The sequence below is a fragment of the Rhinichthys klamathensis genome, unplaced genomic scaffold (genome assembly GCF_029890125.1).
Source record: "Rhinichthys klamathensis goyatoka isolate OS25496 unplaced genomic scaffold, OSU_Roscu_1.1 h1tg000035l_1, whole genome shotgun sequence".
NCBI classification, from domain to species: Eukaryota; Metazoa; Chordata; class Actinopteri; order Cypriniformes; family Leuciscidae; genus Rhinichthys; species Rhinichthys klamathensis.
Genome location: NW_026606583.1, coordinates 5,426,036 through 5,447,189, shown reverse-complemented (window position 1 = coordinate 5,447,189; position 21,154 = coordinate 5,426,036). Strand labels below are relative to the sequence as shown.

The following is a 21,154-nucleotide window of genomic DNA, read 5'->3' as shown; positions in this document are numbered from 1 at the left end:
CTGTAATGTAAAATGCATTATAATATTTGCAGATTCTTGTTACATCTGAAATTGTTTATGTTTTTAACTCCTACTTTCTAAAGGTGTGTTCAGTATTATAATGTATAATATCCGTGTTTGCAGTTATTCATGAGACCATACAATGCATTATAAGGTTCATTATAAGGCACTATTAATGCATTATAAAGGCTTTAAGTAAAGTGTTATCAAAAACTCTTGTGATTTATGTTTAAACATTCTCTGCATGTTAGCAGCCTCCTAAATGTGTTGTTCTTCCTTTGCAGCCAGGCGGGCTGGAGTGAAGGTTTGGAGGTGCAGGCTGCATGGCTGCGATGGCGCCCGCTCTGACTGACGCCCCAGCCGAAGCCCGCCACATCCGCTTCAAACTCGCCTCTCCCTCGTCCACCCTGTCCCCCGGCAGCACAGAGAATAACAGCAACGCCAGCAACATCCTCATCTCCGACTCTGTCTCGGACTCGGCCGGCGCCCACAGCAACGGCAAGTGTCACGTCAACGCCGACGACGGACAGAACTTCACCCATTACCACAACGTCAAGGGTCAGGAGCAGGATCCCCTGTCGAAAGCCCCATCTCTGGGCAAACTGGCACCTTACTTGTGCTCTGATGTCACATCATTGCCCTCGTCCATCAAAGTCAAGGAGTCACTGAAGCTGCAAGGTGTCCTCAAGCAGTCGGTGCTGAAGAGCCACGGCCTGCTGAGCGGCTCCATATTCCCTAGCGCTGCTGCTGGCAGCGACTTCTTGCTGCGAAAGCGTCACGCCCTCGAGCTGACTGGAGGACAACTGAAGAGCCTAGTCAACGGTGGCGGAGCCGGGAGTACCATGGTGCCTGTGAACGGACTCTCTAAGAAAGTGGCCGTACCTAGTGCTGCCGTGGCTGAGAAAGGCAGTGTGGCCACAGTGAACGGAGACAGCAACCAGCCTTCCACCAACGGGGAAGCGCTGCTATCGGTGTCCTCAAAGTCCGTCGGTACCTTCACAGCCAGCGGACAGAACGGTGATGTGAAGCCACAACAGAATTTGACACCAAGCATTCAAGGTGTGTCATCACATAGGGAGCTCACTGCTTTGTCTGAGGTTAAAGCAGAACCGGAGAGTCCCGTTGGTGGATTGGTTGTCGAAGCAAACAGTAGCAATATTGTTGGCTTTGACAACTGTCCCTCGTCCCTTAGCTCTTCCCCAGTCCGTGACGACTCAACCCAACCAACACCCAACCTGGAGGCTCTGCTCAGGGATCGGGTTCAACAGAGCCAACACAGGCAAACGGACATCGAAAGCCGGCTGCTGCGTCTGCGCAAGCGTCTGCAGGTGGTGCAGGCCAAACAGGTGGAGCGGCATTTCAAACAGCAACTCTCTGGTTTTCTGGACCGCACTCTGACCCCGACAGCCAGCCGTAGGGCGGAGCCAGGGGCGTGGAGAGGGCCTCGTGCTTCTGTGGACACGCACGCACATAATTTGAGTCGGTTTTTGAAGGGTGGCAGGGTGGCCTCGGAACTGGAGCGACTGCATCTCAGCGGCACCACACATTTGCACGCGACGGAGACTCAGTTCGACTCGGACGCCACAGAGAGCAGTTCAGGAGGAGAGAGCGACGTCGAGGAGGAGGAGCTTGTCAGGGTGGATGTGGACCAGTGTCATATTAAACTGTAAGTCAAATGTTTGTTTTCGGAAAGAGCCTACTTTTAAAGTCAGCATGAGATTTAGAAACTTTAGAGTCTCGCCCACACATCTCAAAATCCAATCAACAACCAAGTCCATGCCATTTTTTCTTTTCTGTAATACGTTGCACTCAGATGTCACAACACTGAAGAAAAAATCCTAGTAAAAGGCTCTGTTCTAAAACCAAGTGAGCCCCCTTGTTGCGTCCGGCGTACATTATCTGGTTTTGAAACTGATTTTGTTTCGATCATTGAACTATTTAATCAATTTTTTAGGTATTTAATGAATTTGTAACATTCTTTTGCATTCCTGGATTTTTCACTGATCCACGACACGTCTTTCTTGAATTTCCTTTGGAACAAGGCTGTTAGTTGTGTCCCAAATGACCCAAATGTGTTCTCTAGTGTCTAGTGTATTCATTTTATAAATGCGCTACATAAGAACAGCTGCGATTAAGTGCATTCCACATGTTATTTTTTCAGTTTGATGTGCATTTTTTTCTTGTTGGAGTTTTCAGTCTGAACACACTAGTCTAGTCACACTATTTATTCTGCTAACTGGCAGAAACAGTTCACAAGTAAGTGAATTACGACGCACCTTTTGAATTGTCTCATCAGACCATTGCAACTACATTGCTATCACAAAGCAGGCACGTTACATGTGGGCTGTTCACGGGAGTCCCAAGGGAGCGTGGGGGCATGTTTGTGACTGTAGGCCTGTGTGTTCATGCCCTGAACCTTGTAGAGAGTCACTGTTAATTTCCACTCCGACCGACCTTGTTTGTACAGTGAGATCATAGATCTTGTTGTCATAATGGGAGTCTAGTCTGAAGTCATTTGGGCTGTCCTCCTCGGCTGTGGACTTATTTGAAAACTTTAGCAAGGTTACATTTCCTGCTTGGCCCCTGAGGGAGAGTCTGGTTCATCGTAGGTGAAAATAGAGGGGGTGAAACGGAGAACTCTGATGTTTTGGTTAATCTTGAAATCAAAGTAAACCACAGGTGATGAATAAAAAAAACAGTTTTTTTAGCTGTTTCACTTTCATGTGTAATTTTTGTTCATACTTCCTGTTGTCTTATGCATATACAGACAAGAGCACAGAATAACAGTTTAGGCATTGTGAGCTCTGCCTAACAGAAGCACACACATTTCATACACATTCAGACCAGTTGTGTTGGAAAATTGGGAAATATATATATATATATTTTCAAATATCGGTGCTCAAATCCTGTTGCTTTGCAGATCCAATGAGCATTCAGATTCATTTTGATCATATTTGATCTGATTAAATATTTAGGGAGACAGAGTAGGAAGCGGATTGAAACCGATGTTAGGTTTTTAGGTTGATTTATTAATGGAAGCTGTTTTAAAAGGAGCCGTTTAGCAGCTTGCTGAGTTGGCTTTACACCTTTGACCTAAATAATCAGGCATCCGTGAGTGCAGATTTTGGATGTTAAATTTGAACTCACTGAAACATGCCCCAGTTTCACTGAACAGCATGATCACATATGCCTGAATCTGTTCCTGGTGTGTGTTTGCATGATGATCCTGCTCTAAATAAGTGTTTGTTTTCATGGTTGCTGATTTTCAGTGCCGTTTCATCATTTGCAAGCAATGCTCTCTGACTAGGCACTGCATCTGTCTGGGCACATGCTTATGACATCACAGTGTGACGCTTGGGAAATTGGAGTATGAGGAACTGCTGCTTGTTGACCTCTGACTGCAGTTAAATCAAGATTAATTTAAACTTTGTACATCAGAGGACATTGATCCCGAACACCCACACTTATTATTGGAAGCTTTTAATGGAGCACAGCTGCTATGCAAATGGAAGATTTACTATTACTGCAATTAAAGACCACTTTAATCCACCAAGAGCTGAAGTGAATGCTGTTTAGTGCTCTACAGAGATGTTTTTTTTAATCTTCCATTTACTGAAAAAGTGAAAAAAAAACTAGTCTATTTTCCTTTGAGAATGTTGACAGATGGAGGAATGTTTATTGGCTTATGATGATAATAGTGTGGCTGAATCTCACAAAGACATGCCCCAGGTCATGTTTCACTTCAAAATCAAAAAGAAAGAAAGAACTTTTTTGCATATTTTACATAAAGTTTGTGGTCATGATGGTTTAAAGGGGTAGTTCACCCAAAAATGAAAATTGTCATCATTTACTCACCCTCATGTCGTTCCAAACCAGAATGACTTTTTTTGTTTCTTCTGTGGAACAAAATTATTTTGAAAAATGTCTGGGGTTTTTTTTGTTTTTTTTTGTCCATACAATGGAAGTCATTGTTGTTTGTCAGCACTCATATGCAGAAGAAAGAACATCAAACATGTTTGGAACAACATTTTCATACAGAAATTGTATTGCATGATTTCATTTATGGTGTAAAGAAATTGAGGGGTTGTGAAATATAACCCTGCATATTCTTGTCATGAGATTCACACATAAATGTGAGAAAAAGACAAGAAGTGCCTTTTTTTATTCTGATGAAGACGAGTATCAGTGTATTTGTTTGTGTTACGATCCAGATAAACTGTGTGGCTGTCATGTTTATTGGTATTTATGAAAATAGTTCAGTCTTTCATTATTTGACAGGAGCTGATATATTTTTTGGGGGTATGATGTTTGGAAATGTAACCCATCGTAAACACGTCATTTTGTCAGGACTTTTATGATTTTCCTTTTTTTCTGTTCTTTCTGTCATGTCGTTATCTCTCTCATTGTAGTATCCTTCCTCCTTCACTATTGTCTCTTATGTTCTCCTCCCGTTCCCGCTGTCTGAGCCGAGCCCACTCGTGTTACGTAACCTTTTCCTCTCTCACTTTTTCAGACGCTCTCTTTTTCCACTTGCATTCCTCCACCCCTTTTCACCATTTCCCCCCCATAATTCCTCTGCATTTCTCTGCCAAGCCTAACCACCTCACATTCTTTTCTTTTTATCCCCTCTTTCTTTCTCTCCATCCATCTGTTCCATTCTTGCTTTCGTCCTTGTGCATGTTTTTGCGTCATTACTCAAATATTACAGCTGTGCTTTCGACCCCGATGCTTAAATTCTTTCAGATTTTTATATTTACCCCTCGTTCTATAAACCTACGCTTATCTAAATATTTTTTCCCTAAAAAAATTTGATTGCATTTTAAATTTTAAATATTCCTGGTTTGTTGTGCTTTTTTTTATTTGGGTAAGGTTGCTCTATTTGTGATTTTCAAAATGGCTATATAATATTAGTAATAATAATTTTAAATATTATTGTTATAATCTTTACTATACTAAATAATAATATAGCTAAACATTACTAAATCAAATTACAAAATAATAATTATCACTTTTATCATATTTTACTGGAAAATAATTGTAATAATTTTAATTTACATTACAACTGTAAAATTACAATATTTATTTCTGTCTTAATTCCTTCATTTTCAAATGTTAAACCATCTATCTCTTTTGACAGAAAACTGCAAGGAGCTCTTAAAAAGATAGTCTTGCAAGTCTTGTTTAAACTAGTACAAATAAATTTGTTTTGCTCATAACGTAACATTATAATATAAATAGTTTAGACATTGTTTAGTGTGTATGTGTCGAGGGCCTGTGTTCAGGTACACATTCAGTATGAGTACTAGCACTTTGTTTAAAATAGAGATCACGATTCTCTTGATGCGGAATGGACTACTAAACAAAACAGTCTATTACAATTTTTTTAATTAATTTGAATTAATTCTTTTTTTTAAATCAGTTTTGAATGAATGATTCAATGACTCCCTCCTGAAGACTTCACTTTTTCATTACTGGATGAATCGGCGAACTAATCTCTTGAATAATTCAATGACAAATAATTGTATTTATTTTTTTACAATCGCTTGTCACCAGCTACTGGTGTAATGGTGTAATTGATACAATCCAAATTTAAAGTGTTGAGTTGGTTTCTAAAGGTGATTTATTCTATTTTGATCACTACCATAGATATTAGTGCTTATATCTGAACTATAAACGTTTATCCCAGTAACTCTGATGATATGAAGACAGAAATGATACTGTGTGGTTGAAAAGACTGAAGATGTTTCATATCAATGAGAACTGCTTCCTCTGGGTCAGCGCAGCGACAGCGTGAACAGATTTTAATGTTCAGCTGTGATTTTTAAAGGTTTAATCGAAATAGCTGAATCATTGACATTTAGGAAAAAAATTGCGTGGGTGTTTGAATCGAGATTGTGATCTTTTTAATTATTAATCGTGCAGCTCTATCGCGCACGCTAAGCATTCATGTCAAAACTGATTCTGTATTCTTTAAGCTTTAGATTTCTTTATAAAATCACATTCCAGAATGCATTGCTGCACAGAGCTCAATAAAAATACAGACAAAGCAAAACTATACTTGATTATCAATGGAAATGTATTCGTTAATATAGTTCTGTGCAGTTTAAAATGGACGATTTTAGCCCAGGTTTTGTGTTCGCTTTGCAAGATGCAATTTTAAAATTCACTTGCAAGTCTTTTATTCAGGTTTTATTTCAGTTAACAAACTCCTTAAAAGGCAACTGCCTATAGCAGTAGAAAGCAGAAAAGCTCACTAGACTCACTAGTTACAGAGCAGAGATTCATCCCTCCCTGTTATAACTGCTTTCATTCTCGCTTTAACCTAAAATACAGTGTGACCCTGGATCTGTATGAGTGAAGAATAACAGGCAGGCCTCCATATAATACAGTTTGATAAGCCAGCTGGTATTTATCTGTGTTTTGGTTCATCCAGTCTCTTTGTCTCACAGTCTGAAATCCAAGAACAAAGGCAGGAGAACATTCATGCTAAACGACTCTGTCTTTGTACTCCCTCCATCAGCCCAATGTGATTTATGAAACACAATTACGAGATGATTCACTTCACAGCAGGCACAGCGAGGGAGGACGACTCCTTTGTTGTTGCCCTCCCCGTCGTCCAAACGCACACGTCCACGTATGGAAGAGTAGATCGACGAATGACAACAATCAAGCAATTGTTATATAGTGAATAATCACGGGTAAAGGGGCAATCACACTACACTTTTCATTCCTTTGACTTCCATTCATATGCATGTAAATGCAGGAGACAGGAAAGCGAATTTCACTGCATTCCAAAGTTCAAGTTTTGTGAACATTGACAGCAGATTTGTATTTGGGAAGATGTATGACCAATAGGAGATTGATCCGTCTCTGCTTGACCTCTTATGCCAGGTTCAGACTACACAATGTTTTTGTCTGTTAAAATAGTCAAATAAATTCTTGTGTCGTGGACAAGAAACGTCAGACTACACATTGCTTCCCGACCAGTCATCATTTGCTGTCTTTAATGGCGCGCGTGATGTCGTCGAAGCTAACAATGGCTACTGAAGCTGCGTGTTAGCTTAATGCTAATCCCGGCGCTCACCGGGTTGCTGTAGTGCCTCCGCTATCGTTCGTCATCATTTATCTTTTTTCACTCTGTCGTGGTCGTCCCTCGAGACGAGAGAACCTAAATCATAAATGCAGGAGTATTGTTGCCATATCTCCATGAACATTTCCTTCATTGCATAATTCTACCTAGCAGCACCACTACCATCGGCTCTCTTTTCTTATACCACCATGTTTGAAAGCTTCTGTGCGCCTATTTATCAAAACACATGTGACGGAACCCCTTGTGGAGGACGAAAAAAATTAAACATGCTAGCTAAGTCTTTCTGTCCACTATGACACACTATGGGAGATTAAACAATTGATTCTTGTGTCCCAATGGCCATTGTTGTTTACGAATCACCACGACACCCTACGTCAAACGCATCGTGCCAAAATCAGGCTCACATCGTGTAGTCTGAACCCGGCATTAGTTGAAACAAAAGAGATTTGTAGGGTTGCAGTAAAGTGGAGTAGTGTATTTTTACATTCTGGATGTATTGTAGGTTGAATCATGTTTTCCGAAGAAGGTTTAGTGTGGCACCTCTTAAATGGGCTGCAGTCAATTAGCATGAATAATTCAGCCACTTTATTCAGAGCAGGACTCAATGTAGGCCTGGCTTTTGAAATTTTGCTACATGGAAGTGATAATGTACATTTAAGCCCCTTTCACACAGCGCTTCGGACCCGGCAAATTGCCAGAGTGCCTTCTGTGTGAACGCAAACACGACCCGGGACTGATGCCGGGATCGATGCCGGGTTGGGGACCTAGTAACATTGCCGTGTTCAGACCCAGAACGCGCGCTGTGTGAACAAAAGCCAGAACCAATGCCGTATAAGGGGTGTGTCGTAGTGAGGGTTCACGAGCCTTTGCAATGACATAGTTATCGTGCGACTCAGTTACTCTAGAAGAAAGTTTGTGTTCGTCATCGATACAAGAAAGAACGAAACAATGTCTGCAAACTGGACTGAAGTAGAGACCCGTCACATCCAACGTCACGCGTCTTTCCGGAACATACACGGGTTGTGTGTGAACGCGCTCTCTGATTCCGGCAAATCACTGGCAGTGAGAATGAAGCAAAATCAAACGAACCCGGGTCAAATCCCGGGTCACTTTATCCGTGTATTTTCCGGAATCTCTGTGTGAAAGGGGCTATAGTTGATCATTAACACAAAATAAATGTTATGTGATCATCTGACTTTTTTTATTTATTTTATTTTTTACATGTTTACATGTTAATTTGATTGTTAAATGTTAAATGTTGGTTTGAGTTTAAATTGGTGTATTGTGTGAGGAGAAAAATTCTACAGTCATTATATAGTCATTCTACAAAAACATTCGACCTCGGGTCAGAAGTTCAGAACAGAGTAATATTTTTGATTATGCCATGTGTGCTGGTGGTTCATAGGGCTCAACAGTGCACATGTCAATTTCCACTCCATTTATCTTTCTTACAGTGAGTTGCCGGATTCCACGTGGGCAAATATGACCGTATGAGGCAATGCTCTGTGTATACCGGGGCATTAAACAGTGGGAATGTGCTGAGAGGGACATTTACCATGAGATGGTGGTGTTCTTTTGTGTAGGAGTGTACCGATCACACTACAGGAGTGTCATGAAACCCTGATAGACCAGCATGGACTGCCAGTGTCATGTTTGTAGTCACAATACTAGCCAAACACTTGCTCGAGAACGTTCTCTTTCAAATGTTGACTAAAATCTCGCACTACACAGATTTTTCCCCAATGAAAAGCTTGTCCTCCCCCTAAGCTATTAAACCCTCCAATTAAACTAGCAATGGCAAATCATGGGTTGTAATAATGTTATATAAACAGGTAGATGCACACAAAAATGGTAAAAAATAAAAATGGTTGGGGGCAGTCGAAATTTTGGATTATTAATCGTATTGCGGTTACGCTCACATGACTCTGCATTGTTTCGTCACCATGAGAGTTGATCATTTTCTATGCATTTTTTAAAGCCTTGCCAGTTTAGACCATTCAAGCACAATAAGATCAATTCAAACAGAATTCAATTTGGTACTTGCATGCCGATCTGACAGACGTTTTTTCACACACTATAAGTAATCAATTTTTCTTTTTCGCTGTTTATTGTGCTTATCTTTGAGTATTTCACTGTTTAGGAAAATGCCTGTTTTGGCGAGTATTCACGTGAACAGTCATAAACAATTGGGATCAAATCAGATGTGTACCAGTATATTGGATCTGTGTGTTAGAAGCCTCGTATACCTGTTGCTGTCTCTTTAATGTTAACCAAACAACAAAAGAAACATATAAAATCACTCTGCTCTTGACTGAATAACTTTAGTAAGAATCATTGTGTATTCAATTCATACCATGTAGGCTATTTAACATTTGATTATTCAATTTCTGTAGTATTTAATCCTGCACTATTACTAGATTACTAATGTTAGATAGACCACTCTATTTCATTTGTATCTTTATTTTATTGTGTTTATTTGTCGTATTGCTTGTAATTAGATTCTTTGTTTTGGTTATATTTCTGACTGTTTACTTGTCTTTGGTAAGCTTGAACTTACATTAGTTGGGCTAGCTTTGTGTAGAATCTATAATTGTGGCATTTCAGTGTCATCTGAAATTTTGGCATCATAACCTTATTTCCAATAAAAATAACTATCATGATATATAATATATATATGGTTATTGTGAAAAGAATACTTGTATTGTGATATATTTTGGTCGTATCGTCTACCCTTTGTCTTACGTTATTTCCATTTTCTGCCATCTCTTGGTTGCAAAGGAAGTGGTTGAAATTCAAGCTGGCAAGTGTTGTTTTGCGTGGCTGTGATAAAGACTATGGCTGTATTGAAAAAGGGATGAACAGTATTGTGGCATCTGTAAGTGGGTGTCTGTGCTGAATGTGTTTAACAGTGCCCTCTATGTGTTATGCATCATTATTACAGTCAAAATGATTGATTTTGTCTATAATCTGGACCATCAGGGCTGGAAAAGTTACTGAGAATAATTTAAATGGTTTCCTGTTTGTTTTATCTGAGTCGTCACAGCCAGTTTCTACTCACTGAAGTAAACAGACCATGAGAACGAACGACTCTCCTAGTTAGCTAAACAACTAAATGTCTAACTTAAAAAACGTGTTTAACCGGATTGTTCACTTTTCTCTCTCAGATGGAGACGAGCAGAAGGCCGGTTTGCCAGGGAAAGAGCCACCATCATCAGTCACTGGACATGGCTGCAGGCTCAGATATCAGACCTGGAGTACCGCATCCGACAGCAGGTCGACATCTACCGCCAACTGCGCGCCAGCAAGGTTAGCAGATGCTTGATATCTGCTGTGTGTGTGTTGTGTGAGAGATAGAAAGTGTTTGTGTTATAAGAAAAAAAAAAATGTATCCAGTTTAATGGAAATAACTGTTAATTTAGCTGTAGTTTTTATTTTTCACATGCTCTCTGCAGGGTCCTGTGGAGCTGGGAGACTCCGCCCCTTCCTGCCAGAGAACCATAAATATAATGGAGACTAATAAGAATGTCCTGACCTCCCCAACATCCCAGAATTTCACAGAATCCCAGTCTCGTTTGACAGACGCATCTGAAAACGACATCTCTTTTAGGTTTGGACAAAATGCTAATATTTCATATTGTGTTGGAGTAAATATTTGAATATACTTTTTAGTTGTTACCATATGCTAACACATTATTATAACTGTATTTAACTACTATGTACTAACATTTAAATGAATCATTGTATACAATAATCTAATCTACACAATAAGTGCAAACACATTACAGCAGCACCATATATATATATATATATATATATATATATATATTAGGGGTGGAACGGTACACAGAAGTCACGGTTCGGTTCATACCTCGGTTCAGACATCACGGTTCGATACGATTTCGGTACAATGGAGGGAAAAGCAAAGCAAAAATGCAGAAGGCATTGTATTTTTTAAATAAGTTTTATTAATAAAGGCATAGAACCAGTTTATTTGTAGTGCACTGACAATAGTTTTATATAATTAGTTTATTAATTAAATTAATAAAAAGACAAAAAGACCTTGCGATATGTTTGGTAATTGTACCTGAATTAATTTTAAATTATTTTGCTATATTTCAGATAAATATATTTGTTTTCCTTAATTTTAATTAACATTATTAATTGACAATGTAACATTATTCTCATCTGAATTATAAATAATTGATTTCTGTATAAAATAATACTACCATTAAAAACACATTCGATTTTCTTTTTTAATCAATGTTGAATGTGTAAGATTAGTGCTCCGAGGACAAGAAATGGAAACCAATGCAATATGACGAATGTCCAAAAGATGGAACACACAGACTGTTTTGAAATGGAGTTGGATAAATATGTTTTGCTTTTAAAACAGTGTGTATGTGATTTTGGTAGGGTGACAGTTGTAGGTTACAGTTTGACAAGAGTTTACAGTGTGACAAAAGCACAATGTTGTGTTTTATTGCGAGTGTACACAAATATAAGTAAACACTTTGCAGGTTTAATGATCTGTATAAACAAAATGATCTCTCTCTCTCTCTCTCTCTCTCTCTCTCTCTCTCTCTCTCTCTCTCTCTCTCTCTCTCTCTCTCTCTCTCACACTCTCTCACTCACACACACACACACACACACTTGACATCGCAGCCTGTTCATTATGCGGTCACACCAAACGCGAATAGAGCTTCAAATTCGCGTCTAGTTCGACGCTAGTCCAAAGCGAATAGGACGTGCAAACGTTTGAAGTGAACGCGCGTTCAGAGCTAAGCCGATGGTACAGATTATATGTCCCTAAAGAACCCGCGTATCTAACAGTAGTTCCGCATTACATTAATTAATTTGCACGCGAGTTTTATTTATTTTTATACCGTGTATTCTCCGTGTAAATTCGTGCACCGAACCGTGACGCCCGTACCGTTTCGGTTCGATACGAATACATGAACCGTTCCACCCCTAATATATATATATATATATATATATATATATATATATATATATACATACATACACACACACTATTATTATGTAACTTTAAATTAACATTATTAACCAGCCATTACTGCAAAATAAACCCAGACAGGGGAAACGCAGTGGTGTCTTGTATCACAATGTCATAATATCCATTAGCTTGGCAAAAACTGCTTTTTACATTTTCTGATTTTCTGATTTCAGTAGCGTTGCAGAAAGTCTGGACAGCAGCTCTACATCGGCACGAACACGCCCGCTGGTGACCTGCAGAAGACGACGTTTAATCCACCCAAACACTTTCCACAATCTCAATGGCAAGGTGTGTGTGAAGCTTGTTGGTATAAATTAATGTATTAACATTCCAGGAGAACCTTTTTTGCTTATTTTAAAGCAGGGGTCTCAAACTCGCGGCCCGCGGGCCATTTGCGGCCCGCGGGGTGATATTTTGTGGCCCCCTACTTGACATTAAAGTGTAATGTTAGTGCGGCCCGTCGTTGCGTGTGCCGCGTTTTAAATGGGCTACCATACGGTGGGTTTGTTGTCAATAGTTGCCATAGACAACCGCTAAGTACAAACATACTGCGCGCCTGGAAAAAATGAGCGCGTCGCTTCAATTATGAGCGCGCTTGCCGCGCACGCGCACCTACATTTGAAATAACGAACTTGAGCTCGCAAAATATGTGAGCGCGATATGTGAACTGCCCCTTGTCGAGCTACCACCAATCAGGCCGCGAGCTACTGGTAGCTCGCGAGCGACGTGTTGGAGAGAGACCCTGCTTTAAAACAATGTGAGAATAATCATTTTGAGCTTGTAATATGTGTCTAACAGGTTGATAAGAAGGTTTGCTTTGATTTGTGCAGTCAGTAATTTGCCTGAGACACTATACATGTGTAGAAAGAATTCAATAAGACGGGCAGACATGACTGCAAATATTTGTATTTCAAAAGCAATAATTGTTTTTCTAAGTATATAATAAAAGGAAATGTGCCTTCCAAAAAAAACATTCAATATCATTAATGTGTTGTATAAAGAAAATAAAAAGGACATAAGCAAATATAAATATTAGAAATATGTGTTATAGACAAAGAAAGTTTGTAAAATGAACTTCAACTGTCAGAAGGACAGCTCATGAAGAACCAATCATGTACAGAAAGGAATGTTCAAATTCAGAGGAACAGTTCAGAAGAAACGTTAATAATAAAGATTGAGAAGATTGGATCAGTTGTGCTCCTTTTTTGTAATACTTGAATACTATTTTTTGTGGAATACTTGATGCGGCCCAGCCTGACCCAGACTCTACCTCCAGCGGCCCCCAGTTAAGTTGAGTTTGAGACCCCTGTTTTAAAGTGTATCTGAAATGAGTTTCCTCCTTTTATCAGGTTCAGAGAGCGTCGTTTTCACCTCCACTAGGATGTGATGTCAACGGTTCGTGTGTCATGTGTGGGATTGCTCGTCTTCTCTCCAAACCAGACTTACCTTATGGGTGCCCTCTGCTGGAGAGAGTTGCACATCAAGATCACAGCATCCATCCCGTTCTGTCCATGCAATCGGGTGAGATGTAGATACGCACACACACACACACACACATGCATACATATATTAATAAAACCATTTTAAATGATTTAATATCACTATATATAGATTACACATATTTGTGTGTAGTGAAATAAAATAGTTTATAAACATTTTACTATATAAAATGTGACCCTGGATCACAAAACCAGTCACAAGTAGCACCGTTATATTTGTGGCAATGGCCAACAATAGCTTATTTATTCAGCTTTCAGATGATGTATAAATCTCAATTTTAAAAAATTGACCCATGTGACTCATCATTTGTGACTCTGGACCACAAAACCAATTTTTTTTACAAAAAACCCTTTAAAAAAATTTACCAAGCCTGAAAAATTGAGATTTGTATGCACTTTAATGTGTTCTCTTTGTCAGAAATTCACGATCCACAGATTATCAATTTTATTAATTAGTTGCAGTCCCAGGCCTTGTTTACTCCTGGTATTAAGATGTGTTTTGGTCGATCAGATCACAAGTAGACAAGGCAGACACATACCCATGTACACCTGGTGTTTTAATCCATCTCTTTTGTCCACTTTCAACCACTTCTGTCCTGATTTTCTTTTGTGATCCGATCGACCAAAACGCATCTTAATACCAGGTGTGAACAGGGCCCTAGATGTGATAAATATCATTAATTGTAACAATTCTGTCTTAACTCTTTCTTCTTCTTCCTCTGGTTGGTCTCTCAGACGTGGCTCTTAGCTTACAGTTGCAGAAGGTGTTGAGGTCTCATTGGCAGACTCGTCCCTTTGACAGGATCAAACCGCCGAAGAAGATCTCTCTCAAACACAAGCTCTCCATCACACCACCACCACCATCATCATCATCATCATCCTTCCTCTCTAAACACAAATTCAGACTGTCAAATTCGCATGCGGCCGCAGTCCGTAAGTACACAAACATGTTGATTCTCACAGTCTGCGACAAAGTGGCCTAAGTAATTCACTTTTAATTCTTTCTCTCTGTCAGGATTGGCCCGTCACAAGAGCAGGTTGGAGAAACTGCACAGGCAGCAGGTGGACAACATCTCATGTGTCCCAAAACCAGACACACTCACACCCTGCAGGGCGGACCGTGTGCTGGTCCGGAGTCACAGCAGGAAGAGAGTCAGAGAGCACTCACTGGACAGAGCAGACTGTGAGTGCACTGCCTTCCATACAAAAATGACTCCAAATATGTCCTAAAGTGGTGCTATTATGCCCTTTTTTAAAGTCTTCATTTTGTTTTTGGGCTCTACTAAAATAGGTTTTCATGCTTGAATGTTCAAAAAACACTTTTTTCCCCCACATATTTGACATTGTTGCAGCTCCTCTTTTCCCAGTCTGTCAGTAACGCTCTGTTTAGTTCCTTTCTCTATGAAGCCCCTTCTTCCGAAAAGCTCAATGTGCTCTGATTGGTTGGCTAGACTAGTGTTGTGATTGGTCAACCGCTGCGAGCGTGTGAAATGTCACACCCCTTACCAATATCACAACACACTACTAACGCAAATCAAATTTTTGTTTATGCCTTGGCCGGGAATTATTTAAATGAGGAATATTGTGACATGTTTGTTCCCGGAAAACTGAAGGCTACAATAGAGGCGTTTCAGGAAGTTTAGAAACAGTCCTTTCCGATACACTGACTCCCTTTGAAGTGACTTTGTGCTTTGTAACTTTGCAGACCTTTTTCATGCTCAAACAGCATCATTACACACTAAAGAAAGTTGAAAAAACATAGGACCCCTTTAAATAGTCCATTCTAATTAATACTTTTTGCAATACTTCAGCCATACACAACCACCAGCAGCTGCATAAAATGAGGCATGCATAAAATCTCATTTCAGTTGAATGGGGTGTACACATTAACGGGAATTAATGGGGGCTTGGGGGAAAAAATGGCATCAAAATGAAATTAAAGATACTAAAAAAACTAAAACAATTACAGTTTTGAAATGAAATGTTCAATAAGCACACATCAGTGTCTTATATGTGTGTATATATTTTCTTCTCTCATATAGCACCAAAAGTCATGATGGATGCAGGCAGTCCATGTCCGTCTCTGTCCAGCCTTCACTCCTCCAACACCAGTCCCTTGACCAGACAGCTCTCCCTCCCCGTTGAGAGCAGCACTCCTCTGGGAAACAGTGTGGTACGTTCATTATTTACAGCCGATAGCACTCTGGAGCGGGGCACAGTTGAAACTTTGGGCGACTTCGGAATGCGAAACCCAGCTTGTGGTCCTTAAAACTTTTTTAAAAAAGTCTTAAATTCAGTTTTATCAAAAAGTCTTAATTATGATGTAAGAGAGCTTAAATTTAGGGACAGAAAAATGCAATAGCGATGGTTTAAATGTGAACCTTAAACGCATTCAAAGTCAAAATGTGCCACTTTTGCACATTCTGATGTTTATAATGTAATGCGTAGAGTGCACATTTTATCTCACTAATCTTTTCGAATGAGCAGCTGGAAGTATTAAAGCATAAATATGTCAAAATAAGATTCCCAGTGTATTTCAGGCTTGTGTATATAATTAAATTCACTGCCCTGAATTATGCATCATAACTTTTTTTTCTGGATATTATTGATATTTTGGTTACACAATATACAGCATCTGGCATTTCATTCAACATAAACTCTTGGGGCTCTTTCTGGGCCGCAATGTCACAGGAAGAAATGACTAAGGTCATTAATAGATTTTTACTAGTATCAGCACATCAATCTTTCTATTGCCTTTTATTAAACAGATTATCATCATATCAGTAAAATACAATATTGGTTGACCTCTAATTGGTATGTAATGTATAATTTCAGTGCAAACACTACCGTTCAAAAGTTTGGGGTCGGTACGATTTTAAATACTTTTAAAAGAATTCTCTTCTGCTAACCATGGCTGCGCTTATTTGATTAAAAATACAACAAAAATCAGTTATAGTATTAAATATTATTCCAGTGTAAATCAGCTGTTTTCTGTGTGAATATATAGCAGTGTAATTTATTCCTGTGATCAAAGCTGAATTTTCAGCATCACCAGTGTCAGTGTCTTCAGTGTCAAATGATCCTTCACAAATCAGTATAATATGAGGATTTGATGCTCAAGAAACATTTATTATTATTATCAATGTTGAAACAGTTGTTGGTCTGTCAGTTGTACAGTTTTTTTTTTTTTTTGGATTCTTTGATGAATAGGAAGTTCAAAAGACTTTTGTAACATTATAAATGTCTTTACTGTCACTTTCGATCAAATTAATTATTCCTTGATAAATAAAAGTATTGATTTCTTTCCTCCAAAAAATAAAAATAAAATTCTCACTGACCCCAAACTTTTGAATGGTAGTGTATGTATGTATAACTATTTAACTATTAATTGAATGAGATTGTATGGGTTTGTACTGGATGCACATAAAATAATAATTTTATTTTAAAAGTCTTTAAAAGTGTCAAATTTAATTCTGCGGATACATTGTTAGTGAGCAGTATTGTTGTACACTTCAGTTTTGATGTGAATGTTTAGCGTATACTCTAGTAAATCGTTGTTTTTCTGTCTCATCCGTTTCCTTTTCAACTGTGAAACAACAGGCCGAGCCAGTGTTGCCACCAATTTCCAGTGTGGATTTAAGGTACAGAGTAGCTGTGATCATTTTTCATTTATTACTTGCATTTTTGTTCTTTTCTACAGCCCATACGGAGGAGAAGAGGCGAGAGTCCGTTTGATATCAACAACATCGTCATTCCCATGTCAGTGGCCGCCACCACCAGAGTGGAGAAACTTCAGTACAAAGAAATTCTCACACCCAGGTGTGTCTCGAAGTCGCTCACGATGTAATCCACATTATAATATCTGTGATACATTATATAATGTATGAAAAAATGTCTACTCAGATGGAGAGAAGTGGACACCTTAGCCCAACCACTGGCAGAGGAAGACGATAACATTCCGGTAAAACATCTTTCAAGCATTTCCAAGTCAAGCTATTGTCGATCCTTATTAGTGATGTCACCTAATGATTCCTCCGTGTAGGTGGAGGACCTTTCAGATGCCATGTTCTCGAAACACCATCAGCTGTGTGAGGACCAGGAACGTTCTCGCTGGCGATGGACGGCTCTCGCACCCGCCAAGAGGAGATGCAGCAGGTGCTTGTCCTACTTGATCTTACCAAAGAAAGGTTTTCCTGATTTTTGAGTTAACCATATCGTTCCTCAGGTCCTATAAATCCCTGGACGGGCGAACGACACCATCGATAGTCGGAACGAACCCTTCCCAGCCCTCTTCCCCAGACGCAAGTCACTTCCACCTGCTGCAGGACTACGGGCCCGTGCCGTCCCCCCTGAGCCCACCCAGCCCCGACACGCCTTGCTCGCGGGACGCACACACACCGTACACCAGAGACACACACAGACTGCTGTACAGCGAAGACACGTGCGGCTCCACTTCAGACTGCACCTTTGAAGAGAAGGTAACATACACACGTCCTCAGGCGGTTCACTTTAACTGTGCTCAGCAGATTCATTTCCTCCATAGAAAGTGGGAAATATTATTTTAGTGTACATTCTGCTTTCCAAAGAACAGCCTGAAATTAATCTGAATCATTCTATTGAAATAAAATAAATAAAATAAAAAATAAATCCAAATCTTTCTGGAGTTTGTCTCAACAAAACATGATTACAATTTTTCAAATGTATTTTAAAATGTAGTTTATTCCTGTGATCAAAGCTGAATTTTCAGCATCATTACTCCAGTCTTCAGTGTCACATGATCCTTCAGAAATCATTCTAATATGATCATTTGATTCTCAAGAATCGTTTCTGATTATTATCAATGTTGAAAACAGCTGTGCTTCTCATATTTTAGCAGGAAACCGTGATCCTTTCAGGATTCTTAACGTTTAAAAGAACAGCATTTATTTGAAATAGAAAACTTTTGTAACATTGATCAAAAGTGACAGTAAAGATATTTATAATGTAATGTGTCCTTGCTGCTTAAAAGTATTAATTTATTTTTAAAAAATGTGTTACTGACCTCAAACTTTTGAACAGTAGGGTATGTAGTGCCCTTTATATTTTATGTTTTTGCTAATTAGTTTTGATTCAAGACTTATGACTCTGACTTTTTTTTTTTTTAAATGCCTATGGGGAAAACACTTGCAGAACCAAGGGTGCTGAAAAACTGTGCGGCCCTTGTTGAGAAGCGCTGAAGATAGATTTGTCCATTGATTCGATTTCATATGCTGTTCTTAACACTGTGTTTTCCTGGCAGACGGTCCAGCCCTGGGAACTCAGGAGTTTTCCTTTGCCTGAGGACCCAGTCGTGGAGCCTGAGATGGACAAGGATCAACCGAGCTTTCCCACTGTCATCAGAGCCGACGCCCACTGCAGGGCGGAGTCAGAGAGTGACGCTTCATCGCCGTGACGACGAACTCATTAAATCCCACCCACTAACGGGAACAACCTTAAAACCACACCTCCTATGGCATTAATTGAGAAAAAACTCATACTAATCCCAAAAAAAAAAAAAAAAAGATTCTGTCGGGACTTCTGTTGTTTGATATTCAAACATCAGCCAATTATTTTCACAGTTTTTAGTGAATATTACCGAACATAGTAAAGCTAAACCTGAAAAATGAAAGAAAAATGTAAATGAGATGTATGAAAGTTGTTTCCATAAATGTTTTCATAGTCAGCTAAATATATCATTGGGACTTAGTGTGGTATTCTAACCTGTCAGGTGAACACTATGTAGTGCACTGTGTAGCAGACTTAAAGAGGGCTTGACCAAAGGGTGCCTCTCTGCTGACTTGTTATAAATGTATTCTTGTTTTGTGAAGTGAAAAACCAAAACCTGACAAAAATACTTGCCGCATTATTCTCAGTTGATGGTCGTGCACCAAGCAGAGATATTCTCCTCAGTTAAAAAGCACTTCACAGGGCGTCAATATCTTGTTCTCTTTCTCGACCCTCCCCCTTTTCTCTTTCTTTTGAACAATTTCCCACCAGCATTTGGAGCATGCTAATGTTCATGACATCATGTATCACAATGTAATGGAAAAATTGCAAGCTCTGCAAAACAAAGCCTTGAGTGCACATTAGTTTAGATCTTTAAATGTTCCTGGATCTTTCTACATCATCTGTTGAGATTGTACTTTGTATTCCTTCGTAAAGGAGCCAGATGTTTCACACAGACCTGCCCTTCTCAGGTTATGGAGTTTTACGGAATCTTGTGTTAGCAAGGTGTCTGTTTTTCCTTCACTTAGTCAATGTTTCTGTGACCCCATATTAGTGTTCTTACTCAGCACTGTCGCCCCTTCGAGAATCTACTTGCTATGCAACTGGACATTATTGTCGTGGCCCTGTCTCTTTCTTTTTCATACAATCACAATGTCTTTTTTTATTTCTTTGATGTGTCTTTCTCTTCATAGCTATTTGAGACAGTTTTCATTGTAATTTGGGCTGTTTCAGAAGTTAAATCATTTGCAGAAAAAAGAAAAAGAAAACACCCTTTTGTAAATAGTACCATTAAATCAAATCAAACTCCATTCAGATTGTACGTCTCATTGTTTGATGTAACGCTGTCAACATGAATCAGCATTTACCCTGAAATGATTCTGACACTGTGTCTGCACTGGACGCGATCAGTCCGAGACGACAAAAGCCAGTAGAATCCATTATTAGCCGCATATCCACTGCCGAGCCGTGCTAGTGCGTGCCAGTCGCGTTTCCACTGTCACTTCCGGGGCTTCCTCGGGACCAACAGCCAGGATTTCTGGCCCGTCGAATACCGCGGGCCAGCTCGGGCTAGAGGCGTGCTCAAGGTAGAAGGCAGAGTTCATCGGTGTTATGGTCTGCGGCAAGATGCACATTTCACTTTTTTTATATCGCGCAAAATAATCGCTGCTCGAAATGGAGAATCGCCTGTACTGGTCTGTCGAAGATAGCAAAGCTCTTCTCAGCATTTGGGCAGAAGAAAGGGTACAATGTCAATTTTACGGCGTGTGAAGAAACGAGGACGTTATAAAATACATCGATTCAGCGACGCTTCAAGTTCGAAATTTTTTTTTTAAAGTTGCGGGCACAGTATTGTACAAGGCGATTAAAACGCACAATGGACAAAGCGGTGCCCAGAGAAGGAACTTTCCATGGTTCGACTTGATGGACGGTGTGCTGGGTCACCGTCCCTCTGTTAGTGGCGACTTGCGAGACAATCTGGACACTATTGCAGCCACGGCCGGTGAGTTAATATACATGCTATCTTCCTAACTTAAAAAATAAATAAATTCATAACACCCGCTGAAATGGGTTGGGTTGTATGACGTTTGGTTCAGAAAGGCGTGTTAGGGGCGGGGTTTAGGGCAGCGCTGCGGGGCTACTGGCCCGGCAGTGGAAACGCTTAAGGCCCAAGGCCACTGGCTCGGCTCGGCTCGCTGTTAGCTCTGGCCCGGCCCTGGGCCGACAGTGGAAACGCGGCTATTGTCTCGGCCTCAGGCCCACTGTCCCTAAACACTCGCGGTCTTCCTACAAGTCCACACTTTCGTG

The 21,154-nt window shown here is 39.8% G+C and overlaps 1 protein-coding gene across 1 annotated transcript; it reads left to right on the top strand.

Moving 5' to 3' along the window:
* The first annotated feature begins 291 nt into the window (after positions 1-291).
* Positions 292-20,157, top strand: kansl1a (KAT8 regulatory NSL complex subunit 1a). Its single transcript, XM_056246002.1, has 13 exons — positions 292-1,666; positions 10,255-10,396; positions 10,543-10,697; positions 12,278-12,392; positions 13,454-13,625; positions 14,339-14,536; positions 14,619-14,786; positions 15,646-15,776; positions 17,304-17,422; positions 17,507-17,564; positions 17,646-17,758; positions 17,829-18,081; positions 18,882-20,157. Exons 1-13 carry the CDS (start codon positions 324-326, stop codon positions 19,032-19,034), a joined length of 3,120 nt encoding a protein of 1,039 aa, XP_056101977.1. The 5' UTR covers positions 292-323; the 3' UTR covers positions 19,035-20,157.
* Positions 20,158-21,154: the final 997 nt, after the last annotated feature.

What these genes read in the sequence shown, in the direction of transcription:
- kansl1a (XM_056246002.1), top strand. Translation starts at nt 324, where the DNA reads ATGGCTGCGATGGCGCCCGCTCTGACTGACGCCCCAGCCGAAGCCCGC. An exon ending in CGTTCTGTCCATGCAATCGG is followed by an intron (nt 13,626 to 14,338) that starts GTGAGATGTAGA and finishes TTGGTCTCTCAG; the next exon opens with ACGTGGCTCTTAGCTTACAG. An exon ending in AAAGAAATTCTCACACCCAG is followed by an intron (nt 17,423 to 17,506) that starts GTGTGTCTCGAA and finishes ATGTCTACTCAG; the next exon opens with ATGGAGAGAAGTGGACACCT.